Source organism: Arachis hypogaea, chromosome 20, assembly GCF_003086295.3.
Source record: "Arachis hypogaea cultivar Tifrunner chromosome 20, arahy.Tifrunner.gnm2.J5K5, whole genome shotgun sequence".
Taxonomy (NCBI): Eukaryota; Viridiplantae; Streptophyta; class Magnoliopsida; order Fabales; family Fabaceae; genus Arachis; species Arachis hypogaea.
This window is the reverse complement of record NC_092055.1, coordinates 3,728,321-3,749,978: the sequence shown is the minus strand read 5'-3', so window position 1 is coordinate 3,749,978 and position 21,658 is coordinate 3,728,321. Positions and strand designations below refer to the sequence as shown.

The 21,658-nt window shown below is 31.6% G+C and overlaps 4 protein-coding genes across 8 annotated transcripts; 3 read left to right on the top strand and 1 right to left on the bottom strand.

Annotated features, from left to right (window-relative positions):
• The first annotated feature begins 3,162 nt into the window (after positions 1-3,162).
• On the top strand, positions 3,163-4,453 carry LOC112783610 (SNF1-related protein kinase regulatory subunit beta-2-like). The gene is made up of 2 exons (XM_025826638.1): positions 3,163-3,471; positions 4,112-4,453. The coding sequence occupies exons 1-2, from the start codon at positions 3,163-3,165 to the stop codon at positions 4,451-4,453; spliced, it is 651 nt and encodes a 216-aa protein (XP_025682423.1).
• Positions 4,454-5,911: 1,458 nt separating this feature from the next.
• On the bottom strand, positions 5,912-6,836 carry LOC112783609 (transcription factor bHLH30-like). The gene is made up of 2 exons (XM_025826637.1): positions 6,790-6,836; positions 5,912-6,362 (listed from the first exon to the last, which is right to left on the bottom strand). Exons 1-2 carry the CDS (start codon positions 6,834-6,836, stop codon positions 5,912-5,914), a joined length of 498 nt encoding a protein of 165 aa, XP_025682422.1.
• Positions 6,837-13,761: 6,925 nt separating this feature from the next.
• On the top strand, positions 13,762-15,679 carry LOC112783608 (P34 probable thiol protease-like). The gene is made up of 4 exons (XM_025826636.1): positions 13,762-14,254; positions 14,762-14,994; positions 15,081-15,212; positions 15,446-15,679. The coding sequence occupies exons 1-4, from the start codon at positions 13,762-13,764 to the stop codon at positions 15,677-15,679; spliced, it is 1,092 nt and encodes a 363-aa protein (XP_025682421.1).
• Positions 15,680-17,091: 1,412 nt separating this feature from the next.
• Positions 17,092-21,265, top strand: LOC112784012 (lipid droplet phospholipase 1). Of its 5 annotated transcripts, none has more exons than XR_011878811.1 (11): positions 17,092-17,440; positions 17,747-17,891; positions 18,427-18,494; positions 18,964-19,034; positions 19,146-19,412; positions 19,657-19,820; positions 19,904-19,959; positions 20,063-20,115; positions 20,373-20,541; positions 20,655-20,850; positions 20,997-21,265. XR_011878811.1 is itself a non-coding variant. In XM_025827088.3 (11 exons), exons 1-11 carry the CDS (start codon positions 17,158-17,160, stop codon positions 21,096-21,098), a joined length of 1,476 nt encoding a protein of 491 aa, XP_025682873.1. In that variant the 5' UTR covers positions 17,092-17,157; the 3' UTR covers positions 21,099-21,265. The 5 variants fall into 5 exon arrangements, 3 of the variants coding, with proteins under 3 accessions (XP_025682873.1, XP_025682872.1, XP_072086129.1); XM_025827088.3 differs by having other exon boundaries at positions 20,655-20,752; XR_011878810.1 differs by having other exon boundaries at positions 17,095-17,440; positions 17,744-17,891.
• Positions 21,266-21,658: the final 393 nt, after the last annotated feature.

Sequence of the window (21,658 nt, the reverse complement as noted above, 5' to 3'; positions counted from 1 at the left end):
TTGCATGTGAGAACCAAGGGAGACCCAGCCATGTATGTTCCCTATGGAACCATAAAAATCGTGGCAGTGCACACGCGTCAGCATTAATTAACAACTTATTTATATGTAGCTAGCTTATTTAATATTTATATCATTTCATAATTCTTCATTGGCTAAACAAAATCCGATCTGGATCAGTGGCTGTGATATTCTCACATGCATTAGTGACTTATATATCATGTTTAGTTCCCCCTTGCATGAGAGCAAGAGCATCACTCATAAATCATTAATTTCATTTGATTGTGCTCCAAAGAAATTAAGGAATTCAATTTATATATTTTGGATTACAAATTCACCTAAAACCAACTAGTCTGTAGATGTATCATAGAGATTTGAGCTGCCAGGAACCTAAATGGAAAATGTACTTAGGCTATGGAATGGGATTTATCAAGAAATACTAGTAATCTATGTAGAACTGAAGAAGCCAGATAGACATATTTATAACAAAGCATTAAAGAGCATCTTCACTAATGATAGTGATAATAATAGATAATTATCCGTACCAAAAAAAATAGTATTATTTAAGAAGGGCCTAATATTCAATTATTCAATAATTGTGGTGAATGAAGCAATTAGTTGCGTTTTTGGCAAGGATATTTCCAGGAAAAAGGGCCTAATATATATAAGAGCACCAACTAGGGCATCACCAATTTTGAAGCAGGCAATTAACAAATTCTGGTATAACTACTTAGGTGGAGATCCATATTGGAGTGTTATATTTGGGTGCGTTTTTTTTCGAGAACAGGACATGACAAGACATTGAGAATAGGATAGAATAAGACACTGAACAGAGACACACAATTTTGTGTTCTTATATTTTGTTTGGTGATAAACTAGAACAAATTATGAAAATTTAATTTATTTTCATTTTTTTCCATTCAAAAAATTTGAGAAGAAAAATATAATAATAAAAAATATAATTATAAAAAATTAACAAGAATAATAAAAGAAAATAGAAAAAATAAGTTGTGCTTTAGTGTTTTTGTATCTTTTCTGTCAGGATGGACACAAAATACACTAATTCAGTGTCTTTAGACACATTGTCTCTGTTCATATCTTTTCTGCCAAATACAATTTTGTGTTTGTATTTCTGTTTCAGTGTCCTGTCTCTATAAACAAACGTTTGACACTGATGGCTATGGCGTTTGATTTTTTACGATGTTGGAGTGCACTACCAAAGTTTTATCCTTTGTACCAATTGAATTGCAGGCATTGAAGTTAACCACGTGTGAGGGAGGCTCCTTATTTGTCATTCTGGTGCGTGCGCCTATGATGTGTGCCACTCTCATAACTTGCGTACAACATTTGACTAAATAATTTGTTTAATATAGTATGTAACTATGTATTCATATTTTAACTATTATTTTATATATTTTTATTATTGATTTATGAATAAGATGTGCTTAACATAAAATTTTTAAGAATATCAGATCAGTAACTTATTTTCAGATTAAATCTTTTTTTATATAGATTTTTTAAAACTGTGAGATGTAGTAACAGATCCGCCATTAAAATTGTCTTCACATTGTCGGTAAAATTGAACTTAAATCTTAATGACTAGCGAGACAAGAGTTAATTTCTTATCAACGGAGTTAACCATAATTTACAGAATATCACATCAATAAAGTAGTCCAATTCAAATTCAATATAATCAAGTTAAAGATGAAAACGTTTGAACCATATACAACAAATTAAATAATGTCAATAAGACTAAGTAATAACATTACTGTTATAGTGTGGGTAGGAATGGCGATACCATCAGAATTTGCGGTACTCACCTGTCTCTATATGCTCGGGGCGTGTTTTTAATGGGGCAGATTCTTGTGCAGGACAGAATTTAGGTAATACTCACCCCGATATATGTATAATATGTGTAATATATGTAAAATAATTAATAAAATATTAATAATATTGTATCATATTTAAAATTTTACTTTAATTTATATTATGATAGTTATATAAATTTTAAAATTTAATTTAATTTATTGAATTTTAATAATTATAGAAACGGATAGAGACGAAACGGATACCCACAAAAATAAATTAGAATTCAACTTTTTAAAAACGGGAAAAGTTATTGTACGGCGAAACAGAATTGAGTAGAGCAAAAGCCCACCTTACCCCGTTCCCACCCCTAAGCGTATGTATAACAATGAAACTATCACATCAACAATATAAAGATGGGATTTGCCACGGCCCACGGCATAAACGCTATTAGGAGAGTGGAACTCGTGTGACACATTCAGTATTTTAATCTCGTTTAACTTTATACAAGATGGATGAGTATAGATAATAGATATTTACAAGACCGTAAAAGTGAATGATTTTCGATTTTCAATAGTCTCTTTTTCCTTGATCAGGATTAAGTTCCACACGTGTTGCCAAACTTTGAGAGATAGTTGAAAATTGAAATATTTAGGGGACTAATTCATGAAATTTAACGATAATGATCAATGAATGCCTTTTTATTATTACCTCGCTTAAATAAAGAAACTTAAAGGAAAGGATCGTATATAATTTTTAAAATATCGAAAAACAATTTTGAAAAACCTAAGACACTAGCCTAATAAAGGGCTATACAACAAAATTAACTCATATCTCATCAAAATAAGAGAGAATCTGATAAAGATTTTTTTTTTAATTTTAGCAATTGAAGGCTATAAATAATAGAGCCAAGAATCTCAAAAAGTATTTTTTTAAACCTTAATCCTAGTATTTTTTATATTCTAAACTGACTTGATGGTTAGAATGTCTATAAACAGAATGCACAATCTCTTCCCCCATTCAACTCAGAGTCAACAGTTGATCAGTGACGACCCTGCTGTAAGTAGTTTTACCTAGAACAATTATATATATACTGTGTGTATGAATATTATCTTCATTAATACGTAAGCTAATGTGATTCTGCATTGGTTATTACTTTGGAGTTAACAATGAAGTCGAATGTTAGAGAAAGAAAACTGATCACTAACCATAGAACCGTTCTGAAAAAAAGTGTAGTGTATGTCATGATAAGTTATGATATCTTTAATTTTGTGATAGTTATTAGTTGATGAGTATATATGTATGTATGAATATGAAATTAAAAAGCAAGGCTAAGCTAGTGTATGTAACTGGTGGTGCATGAGCCAGCGGCAAATACTGCAAGATGGGTACGTAGAAAGAGTGGTACATGAAGGATTGAAATATGTGAATATTACTTGGAAGCACCCAGTAAACTGGGACGTTGCTGTTACAGGATCATGGGACAACTGGCAAACCAGGGAAGCCCTGCAGTTGCAGACTCCCCCTCATGTTTATGGCATTTTTAAAGCACTCAAAACAGGTGTCTATCATTACCGTTACATTGTAGGTGGCTATCACACCCATGCTCCAGAATTCCCCTGGGCTCTTGATGCTTCTGGTTGCCCCTACAATATCTTGGATTTGCGGGTACTTCTACACATCTTGGACTACTTCTCCTCTGATATGTTGTTAATTAGGGGTGAGCACGGTAGTGGGTATCCGATTACGTATCCGAACCCGAACCGAACCGAACCAATTAAATTGGTTCTGGAACTAACGGGTAATCGGATTCAACCCGAACCAAATCAATGGCCTTTGTTAGTGATTGGTTTGGGTATCGGTTCTGGAGATGCAGAATCCCAACCAACCTATAAACCCAATCATATATTAATTAAATAAAAAAAAAAATATATATGACTTTTAGTGAGATTATTCACTATTAATATGTTTAGATTTTAATGAGTTTAGTTTTTAATGTATTTGGTGTTTAACATGTTTAGATTATTTATATTAATGTTACATGTTTATTGTATTTGTTGAATTTTTAAAATAAAAATTTGGTTTTTTTATGAATTTCAAAGTCATCGGGTACCCAATTATCTGAACCGAACCAATCCATTCTTAATCGATTTGGTTTGGTTCGGATACATATACAAAAAAATATAAATCTGAATCAAATCGAACCAATTATATTTTGATCGATTCAATTCTAATTTCACATTGAACCCAAACCAAACCGACCAGTGCTCACCCCGTTGTTAATGCTTAACCATATCCATATTTGCAGGATTTTATTCCAGAAATGGTTGCAACGTTAGGTGATACCGAATGTCCTCCATCCCCACCATGGAGTTATGATAACATGCCCTTCAATGACAAAGAGTTTGACAAGCCTCCGCCCAAGTTACCACGAAAACTACCACTGATAACAAGTGATGACCCTTCTTATTCATCCACGATTCTCCCTAGACCCTCACATGTGGAACTCAATCATCTATATATCCACAAAACCCACGGGCCTGGGGGTGAATTCAGGGCCCTGCGTTCCACCCAGAAGTTTGGACACAAATATGTCAGCATGGTGTTGTACAAGTCCCTCCCAAGGGAAAGAGGATCAAACAATTTTTAGTTTGAACTTGCTTCATTTCATTATATGGGACCATTTATTTGTTTGTTAAGGTCAGTAATGTAGTACGTAGGAAATTTTATTGGAATAGGTGATGAGCAGTCAGCAATCTATTCCCTTCTAAAAACACTGGTGGTAACATTATTTATATATTTATAAATTACAATACATATTCATCTGATGTATGTTCTAGAATTGTAAGGATTATAATATATAGATATATAGATCGATATATGTGGCTATTATACCCCCTAACTTCCACTATAGCTCCATAAGCATGAGCTAATAACCTTGCAAAAAATGAAATGTTGGACTCATAATGGGTATTCCACTAATGTCTTTTCATCAGTTTAAAAACAAAAAAAGGGGACAAATTCCACAACTAACATAACTGCAGTGTGCCACTAAAGGGATAAAAAGAAGTCGATAGGGTGAATACATGTATGATATGGTCATGGTTGAAATTTGAACCAATGATGCCTTCTGAGACAACAAAGGAAGCGTATAGGCCCACTACGGAACAAGTGATGCGTGCATTGCATTGCATTTCCCTTGACTATTAGGCTTTTCGGGGTTGGCAGACTTTAAAGAATAAATAAAATCCATTATGTGGCACTTTTCTTTTTTTTTTTTTTTTTTTTTTCTTAAAGATAGGGAACTCGAATTCACAACTTTTTATATGAGTATGAGAAGAATATGTCATTTGAACTATAACTCATTGGCATGTGGCACTTTTCATTGTTTTTATCCTTTATTGATAATGAAATTTCGTTATTAATTCATGTACTCATCATTTTAAATTTTTAAATATTATCTTCGTTTTCAATACAAAGAACAAAATAATCTATTTTAAAAATGTAAATATAAAAAAAGCATAAGCCAAGTTAGCTTCAAATTCAATAGCATGAATATTGAACATTTCAAGGGCATGATACATATGAAGTGACAGAGTAATTAACCCCACAACTAATAAACTCATTTAGTTCTGGTTTTATATGAAAATAATAGTTAAATGTTAGACCTTTATTATGATGAATAGTTTAATTAAATATGCTAATTATTTAATAATTTTTAATTATTATTTTTACATAAAAATACTTTTATATGAATAGAGAATTATATTTATTTAGAATAAAATATTCATAATTTTTTTAAAAATATTTTTAATATTTAATTTTATTCAATTTTATTTTTAATATTTTTAATTTATGTTAAAATTACTCCCCCGTATTAATTTAATCTAAAATATTAGAAATAAAATTAAAAACCTCTGAAAATAGTCTTAATACAAACAAAAAACGTTATGAACAAAATTAAATATTAGAATTTTTTTTTTAAAAAAATCGTAAACGTAATTGTCCAAAATATACTTTATCCATAACCCATTTATTTATAACCAGAAGACACTTATGAAACAACTCCTAACAAAGCATATGTTGTGAATGAAGATGAAAAATATTATTAATTGTAGCATGAGACAGCAGATGTTTGAAGACAGCGTAGTCTTCTATTGTGGATTGGATGTGAGGTGAGTAGAGAAGACAGTGACTGATGAAGATTCCTTGCAAGAACTTGGCATGCCTCAACACTACTCATCATATCCCCTTTGCAGTAACAAGTATACACAACTTCATTCTTCACTCTGTCTCCCAGAGTGGATACTTGTGCACTCACCAATTGAAGTTGGAGGCCATCAAATGTTTGTCTTAGATCAGATAGCAGATCAGGCGGGTATTCGCAGCACACGGTTGCCCTGTAAGACATTGATGATCCATCTCCTTCTTCAGTTGCTTCAACTTTCACTTCATTGGAATCCATTGGGATCAGGAACCCTTTGCTTGCTTCCTCTGCATTCTTCTTCAATTCCTTCACTTGCTTAACAACTTCACCCAGTAACGTCAGCTTTGTCCATCTAACATTAGCATTTTTTTTAATTCATAGAAGACCATTATATTTATATATAAAATAATGAATTAATTAAAACAAATGATTATTGGAGGAGGGGACTTCACAAGCTCCCCCTTATCATTATCATTCATGCTGGGATTGTTTTTATTGAAAAGCCTCTAAATAATATCGACTTGTTATGTGCTTTGTGAAACTGCTACCATGTTTGCTTCAATTTGTTGTTAATACTTGGAAAGAAAAAAAAGATATGAATATTCACTTCACCTTCGACATAATTAATAAAGAAAAGAAAAAGGTATATATACGTACGTGCGTAGTAACCATACTTGAAGATAATAATAATAATTGCAAGTATGATTACCTTGTTTATAATTTTCTATATGTTTTTATTGATTACGAATAAAATGTAAATAAAGAACAATTGCACTTACACATCAATTTGCTGAGTTTCAGTCCATGCATGTTCATGATTGAGCATGTTCTAAAATTCAAAATTGTCTCTACTAGATGGATTTCCGAAAAAACCGGGCTATCTTCCTGTGGGTGTATGGACTATTGAGCTTAGCTATCACATGAAAATTATTTAATTTTAAGTTCATGTTCTCCTCATAACGATTATTCATTATTAAACATCAGAACAAGCATGCATGTAAAGCCACATTAATGCCAAGGCATTGTAGTTCGGTTATGTCACGCAATGCAAGTTCTCTCAATCGATACCATATATTTAGGGTTAACTACAATTTTAGTCCCTAAGGTATACGTCAAAAATTTTTTTCGTCTTGAACCTTTTTTTCATACAAAATCGTCCCTAAGATTTAACTTGATTTTAAAATCGTTCTTATCTTAGGGACAAAAACTGTACAGAGGTGGCCATAGAAGCGGAAACAGAGGCAGATAGTGGGCAACTTTTTCTTCTTCCATTTTCCCTTCTTCTTCTTTCCTTCCCCTCTTGCAGGAGTAGAAATACTCTGTTTCTTTTTCTTTTTTTTTATAAATTTTTTTATTATGAGTAACTTGGTCTAAAATTTTAATATTTTAAGTAAAAATGACAATTTTAAAATTTAGTTTTAAACCTTAAAGACAATTTTATATGTAAAAAAATATTGAGGACAAAAAAAATTTTCGACTTATACTTTAACAAAAATTTTATTTTTTGTCATTAAAGTTTGCTTACCAAAATACTCTTTAATAAATTATTTTTTATTGATTAAATTATATTTTATCAAAATATTTTTTTTAAAAAATTAATAATTAAATTATTTTTGTTAAGATACCCTTCAATCATTTTTAATTATTAAATTGTAATTTACCAAAATTTTTGTTAATAATTATTTTTATATTTTACTATTAATTTTCTGATATCAATATATATTATTTTAACATTAAACAAAAAAATTTTGGTAAGATTATTTTCTGATATCAATATATATTAATTGTTATATATATTAACAGTGGTAAGATTTTTTTTATTTAATGTTAAAATAATATATGTTGATATCAAAAAATTTATAGTAAAATATAAAAATAATTGTTAACAAAAATTTTGGTAAAATCACAAATTAATAATTAAAAAATTATTGAATGGTATCTTAAAAAAATAATTTAATTATCAAATTTTTTTAAAAATATTTTGATAAAAATACAATTTAATTAATAAAAAAAATAATTTATTAAAGAGTATTTTGATAAGCAAAATTTAATTACAAAAAAATAAATTTTTTGTTAAAATATATTTTTGTAAAAAATAATTTATTTTTTCTTTAAAAATGGATAAAGTTAACATTAGATAATACAAAAAATTTAAAATGGATTAAAGAAGAAGTTTTTTAAAAGTTATAAGAGAGAAAAAAATATATTTTAGAGATAGAACGAAGGAGAATATTATTTTAACATTTCTCAGTAAAGAAAACAAGAATGATGACTACATGCAAGAATTTTTTGCAATGAACAATGATAGGGTTCATACATAAAGCGATGAGGCCGCAGATAAAGATAAAGGAATACCCAAATTAGTCGTTAAAAAAGTTAGTTAGATGTTTTAATTTTCAATAAATTTTAATTATTAAATTAATTTTTAAATTTTTATTTTATTAAAAAAATTAGTTTTCACATTAAATGTGTTAGAATATAATTAAGATCAATTAGAATCAATTAGTATATCTGAATATTTATTATAGAATATTACGTCTTCATTATTACGATTCTTTTAGTCCCCTATAAATACCCTTCTATATTGTATCATTTTAGACAACTTGAATAGACAACTTGAGTACACACAAATCCTTCCTCCACTTTAATTTCTTATTTCTAACATGGTATCAGAGCCATGGTATCCTCCTTGAAGATGATAGGTTGTTTTCCTTGCGGTGAAATTACCGTAGTTTTTGCACTTTTTTTTCTATGCCATCTTTCTTTACCTTTTGTCACTCTTTTGATGCTTTTTCACCGCACCGACTAGCTTATTCTCTCCGTCTTGTGCCTTTTCGAGTCAAATAATGATCAAACACCAATGTCGTCCGCTGTTTTCCTATTCTCATGAAGATATCATATAGTTTTTGCTCTCTTTCGGCAGTTCCGTCTGTGTTTCTCTCGTGGCAGTTCCGTTTGCATTCTCTTGTGGCAGTTCCATCTGCGTTCTCTCGTAGCAGTTCCATCTGCGTTTCGTCTATGTTTCCTTGTGGCAGTTCCGTCTGCGTTTCTTTGTGGCAGTTCCATCTGCGCTTCCTTCAGACAAGTGGCAATTCCGTCTGTGCTTCCTTCCGACAAGCGGCGGTTCCGTCTGTGCTTCCTTCCGACAAGCGGCGGTTCCATCTGCGCTTCCTTCCGACAAGCGGCAGTTCCGTCTGCGCTTCCTTCAGACAAGCGGCAGTTCCGTCTACGCTTCCTTCAGACTAGCGGCAGTTCCATCTGTGCTTCCTTCTGGCAGTTCTGTCTGCACCCATTTTATCAGTTTATGCAGTTTTTTTTCCTCTTTATTTCGTTGTTTTAAATAAGTTTCAAACTCAAGATGTCACTTGAGTTTGAGGGGGGATGTTAGAATATAATTAGGATCAATTAGGATTAATTAGAATTATTTAGTATATCTGAATATTTATTATAGAATATTACGTCTTTATTATTACGATTCTTTTAGTCCCTATAAATACCCTTTTATATTGTATCATTTTAGACAACTTGAATAGACAACTTGAGTACACACAAATCCTTCCTCTAATTTAATTTCTTATTTCTAACAAAATGATTGATCTATATATATGAAGAGAGTAATATAAGAATTTGACTTTATTAAATTCTAACATAAATTGATTTGTCTATTTTTTCAACTAAAACTTAACTCGAGAATTGACATGTCTAACGAAATAAAAGATTAGATATTGATTTGATGATTAAAATTTTTCAAGATAAAATTGTTTGACTAAAAAAAATTTTTGGTGTTGTAAAATAAAAAAGATATATAAAATAAAGAAGTATAAATAGAAGACTTTAATATTATAATTTACTAATATTATTATCTCACTATAGTAGAAGTAATTCATATATATTTACTAATATATGTAGTAACGTATATATAAAAGAAAGAGAAGAATATTTTATATATTGACAGTGAAGATATAAGAAATATAGAGAAGTTTTATTATTGATTGTATGTAATTCTTTTGCCTCAGTTCATGTTTTTATAGGCGTACAAAATGTGCTTTTCAAACTTCATTAAGTTTGCTTCATTCTAAGAACTTGTTTCTTTTAACATAGGAAAAGTGAGTCACCCATAAATAGACATCTATTCTTATTCATCCTCGTCACAACACTCTCCTTTAGATGTCCATTTTTGATTATGTCTCATTAAAATCTTACTAAAGAAAAATTCAATGGAAAAAAAAATTTAGTGAAGGAAAAAAGAGTATAAAATCTTTTGTGATGAGAACTACCTCATTAAAAACCTTGTCAAGAAAAATCCAACGGGGAAAAAAAGGAAAAAAAGAGTACAGTCTCCCCTTCTTGTCGACATTATTTAATATTTAGAAATTGGCGCATCCAAATCTGATGTACTAATCTTTTAAATGAGGATTTTGGGAGTGACTTTGTAAACAAATCTGATAGATTATCACTTGAGCAGATCTGTTGGATATCAATTGTCCCTTGATTTTGAAGATCATGAATGAAGAAGAATTTGAGAAAGATATGCTTTGTTCTATCACCTTTGATATATCCACCTTTAAGTTGAGCATTGAGCAATGCATGCTGTATCTTCAAACAGAATAGTTGGAGCTATATCTTATGATCAATCAGTCCACATGATGACAGGATATATTGGATCAAACTCCTAAGTAAAAAACACTCGCGACTTGTTTCATGTATCGCTAGTATTTCAGCATGATTAGAGGATGTTGCTGCAATTGTCTATTTCGTGAACATCTATAATATAGCTATACCACCATATGTGAACATGTATCTTGTTTGAGATCTCCATTTGTATGGATCAGACAAGTATCATGCATCTGCATAGCCAGCTAGTTATGACTTGGATCCATATGGATAAAACAATCCCATATCAATCGTTTCATGAAAATATCGAAAGATTTGTTTGATTCTATTCCAATGTCTTCTGGTTGGAGAGGAACTATATCTTACTAGTAAATTCACCGCAAATATGTCAGATAGTGTATTATTAGCAAGATACGTTAGTGCTCCAATGGCATTAAGATATGGTACTTCAAAATCAAGGATATCTTCATTTTCTTTTTTATGACGGAATTGATCATTTTTCACATCTAAAGATCTTACGATCATTGGAATACTTAATGGATGTGACTTATCCATATAAAATCTCTCCAACATCTTTTCTGTATATGTTGTTTGATGAATAAAGATACCATTTTTTGCATGCTCGATCTGCAGGTCGAGACAAAATTTAGTCTTTTCAAGATCTTTCATCTCAAACTCTTTTTTTAGAGCTTTTATAATTGTTAGAATCTCTTCAGGGGTTCCAATGATATTTAAATCATCAACATACACAACAATTATAATGAATCCAGATGCAGATTTCTTTATGAAAACACATGGGCAGATATCATCATTCTTAAATCCGTTTTTGACCAGATACTCAGTAAGACGATTATACCACATTCGTCCAGATTGCTTTATACCATATAAAGATCTTTGCAATTTGACTGAGTATAACCTCTGTGAATATTTATTGGATGATTTAGATATCTTTAATCTTTTAGGGACTTTCATATAGATATCACGATCTAATGATCCGTATAAGTAGGATGTTACCACATCCATTAAATGCACATGTAGTTTATGGTATGCGGATAAACTGACCAAATAACGCAATGTTATTGCATCCACTACAGGGGAATATGTTTCTTCATAATCTATACCGAACCTTTGTGAAAAACCTTATGCCACAAGTCGAGCCTTGTAGCGTCCAATTTCATTTTTCTCATTTTGTTTTCTCACAAATACCCATATGTATCCAACAGGTTTTACATCTTCTGGTGTACAGACTACAGGTCCAAAGACTTCACATTTTGCAAGTGAGTCTAACTCAGCCTTCATAGCTTCTTCCCATTTTAGCCAATCATTCCTTTGTCGACATTCTTCGACTGTTTTTGACTCAAGATCCTTACTTTCATGCATGATGTGTAACGTCACATTATATGCAAATATTTCATCGACAATTGTCTTATTTCGATCCGATTTTTCTCCTATAAAGACATAATTTATCGAGATCTCGTCATTTACACAAATTTCAGGTACCTGAACGTCTTCTGGCATCAAAACTGTATCAGAGTTTTGGACAACTGCAAGTGTTTTTACTATGTCTTTATCTTTTTCAACAGGAGTATTATTTACCTCTTTTTTTTTCGAGAATTTTTGTCTTTGGAATCGACAGGCCTACCACGCTTCTGATGTGAATTTGCTTCGGTAGCCATTTGTCCGACTGGGACATCAATTCGGATTGGAGCTTTTTCAGTTGGTATATAGGATTTAGTAATCATTTTCGTATCAGAAAATACATCAGGCAATTCATTTGCTATTTTTTGCAAATGTATAATCTTTTGAACTTCTAGTTCCAATTTTCCTGATCGAAGATCTAAATGCATCAAGGATGATACATTCTAATTAAGTTCCTTTTTAGAAAGCTTATTCTCTCTCCCTAATGTTGAAAATTTTGATTCATCAAAATGATATTCTGTAAATTCAGCTTTAAATACATCTCCTTTTGATGATTATACATTTCTTCAAGGTTTTTTCACAGATCTGCAAGATCTTTTAGTGTAAGATATTCATTTTTCAATCCTTCGTCAAGATGCCAACAAAGAAAGATCATGGCTTTGGCCTCATTCTTTTGGGATGCATTATTTTCAACCTTAATGGTATTTACAAGATCCATTGAATCAAGATGAATTTCAGCATCTAATATCTATGATAAGTAGTTGTTTCCAGATATATCAAGAGCATTAAATTTAAGATGAAAGAGTTTTGACACAATAAAAATTTATTACCTGAATCTTCCTAAATTTTGATCGGAGTCTCGTGCTGATAATATGTTGTAAAATAAATAAATAAGGAAGAGGAAAGAAATATAAAATAAAGAAGTATAAATAAAAGACTCAACTATTAAAGTTCATCAATATTATTATCTCATTGTAATAGAAGTAATTCATATATATTTACTAATATATGTAGTAATGTATATATAAAAGAGAGAGAAAAATTTTTATATATTGACAGTGAAGATATAAAAAAGATAGAGAAGTATTGTTATTGATTGTATATAATCTTTTTGTCTCAGTTCATGCTTTTATAGGCGTACAAAATGTGCTTTTCAAATTTCATTGAGTTTTCTTTATTCTAAAAAGTTGTTTCTTTTAACATAGGAAAAATGAGCCACCTATAGATAGACATCCATTCTTATCTATTCTCGTCACAATATTTGGAGATTAGTATGATTACTATGCTATATTACTCAATAAAAAAGCTAATAAATTGAGAATAATGAAATTTGACTAATATTAGTTTTTTTTCCTTTCTCTATTTATTATTTATAACACAAATGATAACGATGTAAAATTACCTTTTATCACAAGAAAATCATAAACACAGACTACTAAAGAAAATTTCCTATTCGAGTTGCTCCTATAGAGATCACCATCATCCATTAGATCAAGTTTCAAATTCAAGGGTAGATAACTACATTTTATTCAGCAACTTGCAAATTTCCCTTATATCAAGTGAAAATTCATAAGCTAAATGCATGCATATGGCCTAACCACTCTCAATCCATCACTATAAATATGTTAAAATGATGTACGAGGAATGCACATCTATCTTCATTCTAACATTACTTATTTGATTTGCTTATAATTAATATAATTAAGTTTGAATAAAAGATGATTTCCCATGCCTCAAACATTCTTGTTCTCCTCTTCTTCTTATGTACTACATTATTCATATCTTTTTCTTCTAGTACAAGCTTTCCAACCCAATACTCCATACTGGGTCCTAACCTGGACAGGGCTCTTTCAAAGGATGAAGCCATGCTACTATTCCAACTATGGAAGAAAGAGCATGGACGAGTCTACATTGACCTAGATGAGATGACAAAGAGATTTGAGATTTTTGTGTCTAATTTGAACTACATCACGGGTTCTAATGCAAAGAGAATGTCATTATCACCTTCTCATCATCACCATCTTCTTGGTGTGAGTAAGTTTGCTGATTTGAGCCCAACTGAGTTCAAAGAAATGTACTTGCACGACTTTGAAATGGCGACTGATGACAATGGCATGAAGGGAATTAATGAGGTATCTTGTCAAGCTCCTTCATCCTTGGATTGGAGGCAAAAGGGAGTTGTCACCCCGGTTAAGAGCCAAGGAACTTGTGGTAAGTTTTTACTTCAATTAGCGTTTGTTTTGAAGTACTGAGACAGAGACTAAGAGACTGAGACTCAATATTATGTTTGTTGGTTTAGAGACTGGTATATTAAACTTTCTGTTTCTGTCTCCAAAAAGTAGAGACACATGGGACTAAAATTTTTAGAGATAGAGACTGAAATTTTAATAACATTTTATACTTAAAATACCATCATTTCAATTAATTAATTTCAATTTTACCCTTTGTACAAATTAAAATACAGTTTCATCTCTTAGTCTCTGTCAGTTTTTCCGTCTCTATCTCTCTACCAAACACTAATAATTTAAAAGACGAATACAGAAAAATAGTTTTATACACATATCTAATGTAATATTATATAAAAAAAAATAACTACTTTTTTTATCAACTTCATAAATGATTATTCAGAATAACGAATATAATTAGACATCAGTTTATCAAAATTAAATTCAGAGTATGCGCAAATATAATATGTTTTGAATAATTTATTGTTACTAGGAAGCTGTTGGGCATTCTCAGCGGCAGGTGCAATTGAAGGAGTAAACGCTATAGCAACAGGGGAGCTTATTAACCTTTCAGAGCAACAGATTCTGGATTGTGATCCTGAAAGCAATGGTTGTTACGTGGGATATGTGGATAAAGCGTTCGATTGGGTTATGAGCAATGGTGGCATTGCCTTAGATGCTAATTATCCTTATGAAGGAGAGAAGCTTACCTGCCAATCATCCATGGTCAAGTTTGTTTACATTAATTTTATTTCTCCTTGTTAAGTTTTTTAGCTTAATTTATTTTCTTTTTCTGTTTCTGTATTTAACAGATTGTACACAATACTGCAACCATTGATGGCTATGGACACGTTCCACAATCAGACGAGGGACTCTTGTGTGCCACTGCTAAACAACCTGTTAGTGTGTGCCTCAACGCAAATGACTTTCAATTTTACCATTCTGTAAGTATTTTATTTTACCAATGCTAATTTTTCTAGCTAATTTATTCAATATAATACATATACGTACGTACATACATGTTAATGTTGCAAGTCTGATAAATGTATGAAGTTAGTCTCACGTAAAAAAAACAAAGAAGAGTACAGAGTTTATAAGATGAGAGATCTATTAATTTATCTTCTCATTTTATGTTCTCTCACTTGATTAAGGCATCACTTTTTTTTCTTATTTCCAGGGAATATATGATGGTGAGAACTGTGCGCCAACTGATTATACAAATCACTGTCTGTTAATTGTGGGTTATGATTCCAAAGAGGGACAAGATTTTTGGATTGTGAAGAATTCGTGGGGCGATAACTGGGGATTGAATGGCTATATATGGATCAAAAGGAACACTAATTTACCATATGGGGTCTGTGGAATCAATGCTGCGGCCTATATACCAATCAAAAACACCATTCATCCTTAGAACGCCAAGTATTAGTTTCATGTGATCACACCATTTCTCAACATTAAACAATCACAAGTGCTAACTTAAAGCACAAATCACTATTTAGTATTACACATTCTAGTGTTTCTTAAGTAGCTTGAACATGAAGGAACATAGTCAAAGTAAAGAATTTATTATGTAAGGCAGGAAGTACTATAATTAAGAATTTATTATTCACTATATTCTACTTCTGCAATATGAAGGGGTTAACAAGCTCAAATTCTTCCTGTCCTTGTCTCTGCAACTTTTCATCATAGTGAAAAACAAGTTTAGTTTATCATGGTCATGATAACCTGTTATTCCCTCGGTTTCAAGAAGAGAAGGCATACCTTAATTATGCTTTACACAAGCAGGTGTCCTCTAATAATGTTGTCTTTTTTCGAAACATACAAAAGAAAATAATTAAGAAACGAATGAATTGCAGTGCGTGTAACATGGGTAGGAATAGAATGAACGAGGTTTAGCCTCCAAGACCAAGAGCTAGCTAGGTCAGTACGTAGTTGTAATATTAGGTAGTGAATTTTGGCGGAATATCATTGATTGTAATTCAATATAGTACCTAACCCAGCCATTATTTGTCTTAACTAATTGAAGCAGCCCTTATTCTATATATTTCGAAAACAAATAATATGCTTTTTCTCCTTAGCGACTGCTTAACTGTTGTATTTTTTTTTATCAAAGATACGAAGACTTCAACTCGCAACTTTCCTATTTGAGTATGGAAAAACTGCTTAACTATTATCTTTATGAATAATGAATAATATTATTATACATCTAAAAATTTTTGTTAACTAAATTTAACTAAGATAATCTAATATTAATAAAAATCAATTATGGATAATATTACTCCAAATTTTGTTATTTAATTTTAGAAAAAGTATAAGTAGACAATGAAAATATTAAATAATGTGAACAATGGATATATCGGATGTTCAATTTATTAGGTGTATGGATGGTTATCCTAATATTAATATTTAGGTGAATAATTTGGGGTATAGTGTGTTTTTATTTTATTAAGCCAATTTTAAAATCTATTATTTACAAAAATTATTATCTACCTAACAAAGTCCTTAATTTTTATTAGACTTAGTTCATAAAAAAATTTGAACACCTAATATTATTCTATTTTATGTGTGTATTTACTTATATATAATAAACCAACCATAAACTTAGCCTAGTTTTAAAATATTGTATATTCAACGTAAAATCATGACTGTCACGGGAATAAATATTCACCAAATATTTAAGGCAAGTACAAGACACAATGAGAAGCCAAATTTGAGAGAACAATCGTTAGCCACATTTTTGTCTTCTTTTCCATAGCTACGTGTACGATGTATCTCTCTTTTTCTTTATTTATTGTCTTTATTATTATTATTACTAGTTACTGTGGTTAACTGCTGACTCTGACTCACTCATATAACATTTATCTTGTTTGTACTTTGTTCTTCGCATAAATGGGGAATGCAAGCACATTCATTCATTTATATATGAACCTTCTCCTTTCAATTTTTCTTAGCATTGCTTACTGGTTATTGGCTTATTGCATAGTATACAATTTAATACACTCTTATGTATTTATGGCAACAGCTCCATTGATTCACACGCGTTATGTGTACTCACCACAAATTGCTTCTCATTATCGCATTAATGGATCCCAACAAAGGCCTTCTTATTCTTCCTCCTCCTCCTCTTCTTCTTCATACTCTGCCTCTAATTTCTCTTCCATCTTCCTTTCTGGTAAATTATTATTATTATTATTATTATTATTATTATTATTATTATTATTATTATTATTATTATTATTTCAAAATAAATATTGTTTTGGCATTTTTAGTACATTAAAAAGATATGTATGTGGACACAATTTATGTCTTGATTGGTTCAATTGTTTCAATATATATTAAAATAGTTCAAGCGACCACTATCTATGGATTTTTTATTAATTTTTTTAAATTACTGGGTCAAGGTCAACCGAATTAGTTGTAAATTCCAAAGCTTTTGATTCATCAATAAGATTAAGGGAAGTAGATTAATCTAAAGCAGGTAGAAACAGAGGACAGAGAAAGCATAGTGTTGGAGCTCAAGCTATGAGTACTACTACTCAAGGAAACTCTATTGCTATAACTGCTTCCAATATCAACAATGGTCCTGAGCATCTGCTTGTTCTGGTTCACGGTATCATGTCCAGGTATGTGTAAGAGGGTAAAGTTTTATTCGAGTTTACTCTGTGTTCAGATTAGTTGAGTTCAAAATTCAATGTAATAACAATATTTCACTGACGACTGTTTTATATTTAAGGTTGTAATTCTCGCAGGAGGGTTTAGGGTTTAGGGCTTTTGGCTACGAAATTTCTTTGTTCCATTAACTGCCCAGTATTTGATTTATGAATTACAGAAATAGAAGGGGATATATAGAAATAGAATTATAGATTTATCGGTAAAAATTTTTTTTCTAGTTATTTCTAGTTGTGCTAAAAAGGATTCACAATCAATATATTAGTCTTTTAGCTTCCGAGAAAAGGAATGGATTTGTTCCACCTTTAAATCCTTTTGCATGTCTCCCTGAAGTGGAAACTGAAACTTAGTTGAGGAACCTTGTTGCTAACTGTGTAAGAAAAGTTTCTCAGAAGCAATGCACTATCTCTCTAGCAAATGGCTGTCTGTTATTAATCATTTCTTTCAGTTAGTCTCTTACAAAGTTTACTGATCTTTTACCTCGCACAGCTCAAGTGACTGGACGTACACAGAAGCAGAGTTAACAAGGCACCTTGGGAAAAACTTTTTGATTTATGGTAACTATGCCTTCTTATAATTGTGGTTTCTTACCATGCATGTTTGTTATCTTAATTTCTTAAGCAGAAATTGTTATCTGGGATCTGCTTTGTTAGGAAAGTCTTGTTGCGTCGCACAATTAACTAAAAAAGAATTGAAAATGATGGATAGAGTGCGTCATGCTTGTGGCGGTTTTTTTTTTTGGGGGGTGGGGGATTGTGCACAAAAAAGTGGGTCTAGGAAGAGAATCTTTGAGGAATTTATGAATAACACATTGATTCATTGTGGTAGTCTCTATTCTGACTGAGATATCATTGGGTAATGCATGGGAAAATCTACTTTCTCTCAATTAGTGCATTCAAGATAACCTAAACTGTATATGATGACATTAGTTGTCTTGTATGGTGTGTGAATCATTCTTTTGAATTGCTTGCTTAACTCAATTTGAAGCTAGTGTTAACTAGAATCCTTAAAACCTGATGTTTGCAGCAAGTTCATCAAATACTTACACCAAGACATTTTCTGGGATTGATGAAGCTGGAAAGCGATTAGCTGATGAAGTGAGTATTGAAATATACATGGAAACATTTATCTGCCGTAATGATTAGCCTCAAAATTTAGTTTTGATAGCTTGTATGTGTCATCAATTATTTGATGTTACACCTCAACAGGTCATGCAAGTTGTAAAAAAGACAAAGAGCCTGAAAAGAATATCCTTTCTAGCTCATTCTCTAGGAGGCCTCTTTGCTAGATATGCAGTTGCTGTACTTTATTCACCTGATACCTCTACTAGTGGCCAACTTGGTGATTCACAAAACTGTACGATGGAAAATTCAGAGAGAACAAACTTTTCAAAGGGAGGGTTGATTGCTGGGTTGGAGCCAATTAATTTTATAACTTTAGCAACACCACACCTTGGTGTAAGGGGGAAAAACCAGGTTTGTTTAGGATTATTATAGTGCAGATGTTTTTAATATTTTCTGAACCATATCTAGAAATGTTGCTATATTCCTTGCTCATAATTCGCTGCTTACATATTAATTTTAACATAGTAGTTTTAACACGGAGAGCAGACTAGGAAAAGTGGGAGAAGGATCAAATAGAATAGGAGATAGTGCTAAGACCTCTTCCTCAATATATCAGTCTTTAGAATTTTGACTGTTTAATGTGAATATTTTTCAGCTTCCATTTCTATTTGGTGTCACCATTTTAGAAAAGATTGCTGCACCGGTAGCTTCTTTATTTGTTGGTAAGACTGGTACTCAGTTGTTCCTTACAGATGGTAATCCCAACAAACCACCTCTTCTTCTGAGGATGGCTTCTGATTGTGAAGATGGAAAATTCATGTATGTAATGAGTCCCTATGTGCTAGCCATAGATTCATATGTTTCAGTAATCCAGTGCTTACAAGATTTTACTGCTTTTGTAGATCTGCACTCGGAACATTTCGATTTCGCACTGTTTATGCCAATGTATCATATGACCGTATCCACTATGCATATTTTCTTTAATCAAACTCGTTTCATATGTCATAAACAAACTTATTGGCTCTTTCTTTCTTTTGGTAATTCCTATAACTTTTATATAGATATGGTTGGATGGCGCACGTCCTCTATAAGGAGGGAAACCGAACTTGGTAAGGTGAAGAAGATAATTTCCCCCTTTTTTTTTCAATCATTCTTGCTTCTTTCTCTGTCCTATTGTAGATAATACTATTAGGGGACACAATGTATTTAGTGTTGAGCCATTTATTAGTTAGAGTAGTTAGTTATAATATATCTTGAAGTTTAGTTCGTTTAGCCGTAACTGCTGAGTCTGTTTTCTCTTAGTTGATTATTACCCTGCCATATCATAAATAACTGTATTTGTATAGTACTAATATTGTGTTCTATTGACAGCCTCCAAGCCAATTTGTGGATGGATACAAGCATGTTGTTGATGTCAAATACTGCACCCCAGTTCCTTCTGATGGGTCCCAATTCACTCCCCGGGCAATGAAAGCTAAGGAGACAGCACAAAATGCAAGCTATACTGAGAATACTGTGGAATACCATCAAATCATGGAAGGTGATTATCATCATCATAATAAGTAACCAAGGATGTGTGATTTACATCCTTGAGACTCTGTTGCATTATCACTATTCACTAAAACCTATTGGTGTGGTTTCAAATTTCAATAGAGGAGATGATCCGGGGATTGCAGCAATTGGGATGGAAGAAAGTAGATGTCAACTTCCGCTCAGCAACCTTGCCTTTCTTTGCTCATTACAACATTCATGTACTGCATCCACCAAAAGTCTTCTATTGAGGGATGATAATGTCATCAATATGGGGGCAAATTACACTTAACTCTCCCATGAATTTTAGTGAACTTGGGTTGGTTATATTTTACAATATACAAGGATAATAAGTATAATAGAGATGGGTTGAAATTTTACCAAATTTTTTATACAATGGTTTATGTCTCTTCTTTTTTTCTTTATTTTTATATTTTTTAACTTGAAATACTCCTCTAATTTCAGGTGAAAAATGAAAGGCTTCACAATGCTGGTGTAGGAGTGATTGCTCATGTTGCTGACAGCTTAAGACAGTCAGAAGCAACAATTTTGGCTCCTAGCTTCTAACTTCAAAGAAATAAAGTCATTATTTTAATTCAAAGGCCATTGATATTTACAGTAGCAAGGGAAAGCAAAAATACAAATTGTCTAATCATGCAGGATCATGGAACTACTTAGTTACTAATGAACTCATCAGAACTCAGAAGCTAATACTCAAATGATATATTGGATAATTCTCAGACTTCTCTTGATTTCTAACAAAAAAAATTATACAAGTTATCTCAAGCAGTACACCACATTTATGATTTAGATAAGCCCTTTGTTTTCAATATTATCGTTCTTTGGCCGTTCCAATATACATTATTACCTACATTAGTTCATGTTCTTCAAAATTAAAAATATCTTGAACAGTTAGTTAATCAACTCTTGAGTCATGATCTTTTTTGGGTAGACTGATATGAGTCATGATCTTCCTTCCACGTTATATGGACGTCATCCATGCTCTTTTTTCAAATATTCCCATGCGCTATAAAAAAAAACTCGCACTTTTGAGGTGAGGTTAGGTGATTCAATTCTAACTTCAGGTCACAAGCCTATCCGTTTATGTGTCATTTCATTTCCACGTT

Coding starts and splice junctions, on each gene's coding strand:
- LOC112783608 (XM_025826636.1), top strand. CDS start 13,762: ATGATTTCCCATGCCTCAAACATTCTTGTTCTCCTCTTCTTCTTATGT. Junction 14,255..14,761: donor TAAGAGCCAAGGAACTTGTG/GTAAGTTTTTAC, acceptor TATTGTTACTAG/GAAGCTGTTGGGCATTCTCA. Junction 15,213..15,445: donor ACTTTCAATTTTACCATTCT/GTAAGTATTTTA, acceptor TCTTATTTCCAG/GGAATATATGATGGTGAGAA.
- LOC112783610 (XM_025826638.1), top strand. CDS start 3,163: ATGAGCCAGCGGCAAATACTGCAAGATGGGTACGTAGAAAGAGTGGTA. Junction 3,472..4,111: donor ACAATATCTTGGATTTGCGG/GTACTTCTACAC, acceptor CCATATTTGCAG/GATTTTATTCCAGAAATGGT.
- LOC112783609 (XM_025826637.1), bottom strand. CDS start 6,836: ATGCTCAATCATGAACATGCATGGACTGAAACTCAGCAAATTGATGT. Junction 6,363..6,789: donor GAAACTCAGCAAATTGATGT/GTAAGTGCAATT, acceptor TGCTAATGTTAG/ATGGACAAAGCTGACGTTAC.
- LOC112784012 (XM_025827087.3), top strand. CDS start 17,158: ATGGGGAATGCAAGCACATTCATTCATTTATATATGAACCTTCTCCTT. Junction 17,441..17,743: donor CTCTTCCATCTTCCTTTCTG/GTAAATTATTAT, acceptor ATTAATCTAAAG/CAGGTAGAAACAGAGGACAG. Junction 17,892..18,426: donor GTTCACGGTATCATGTCCAG/GTATGTGTAAGA, acceptor TACCTCGCACAG/CTCAAGTGACTGGACGTACA.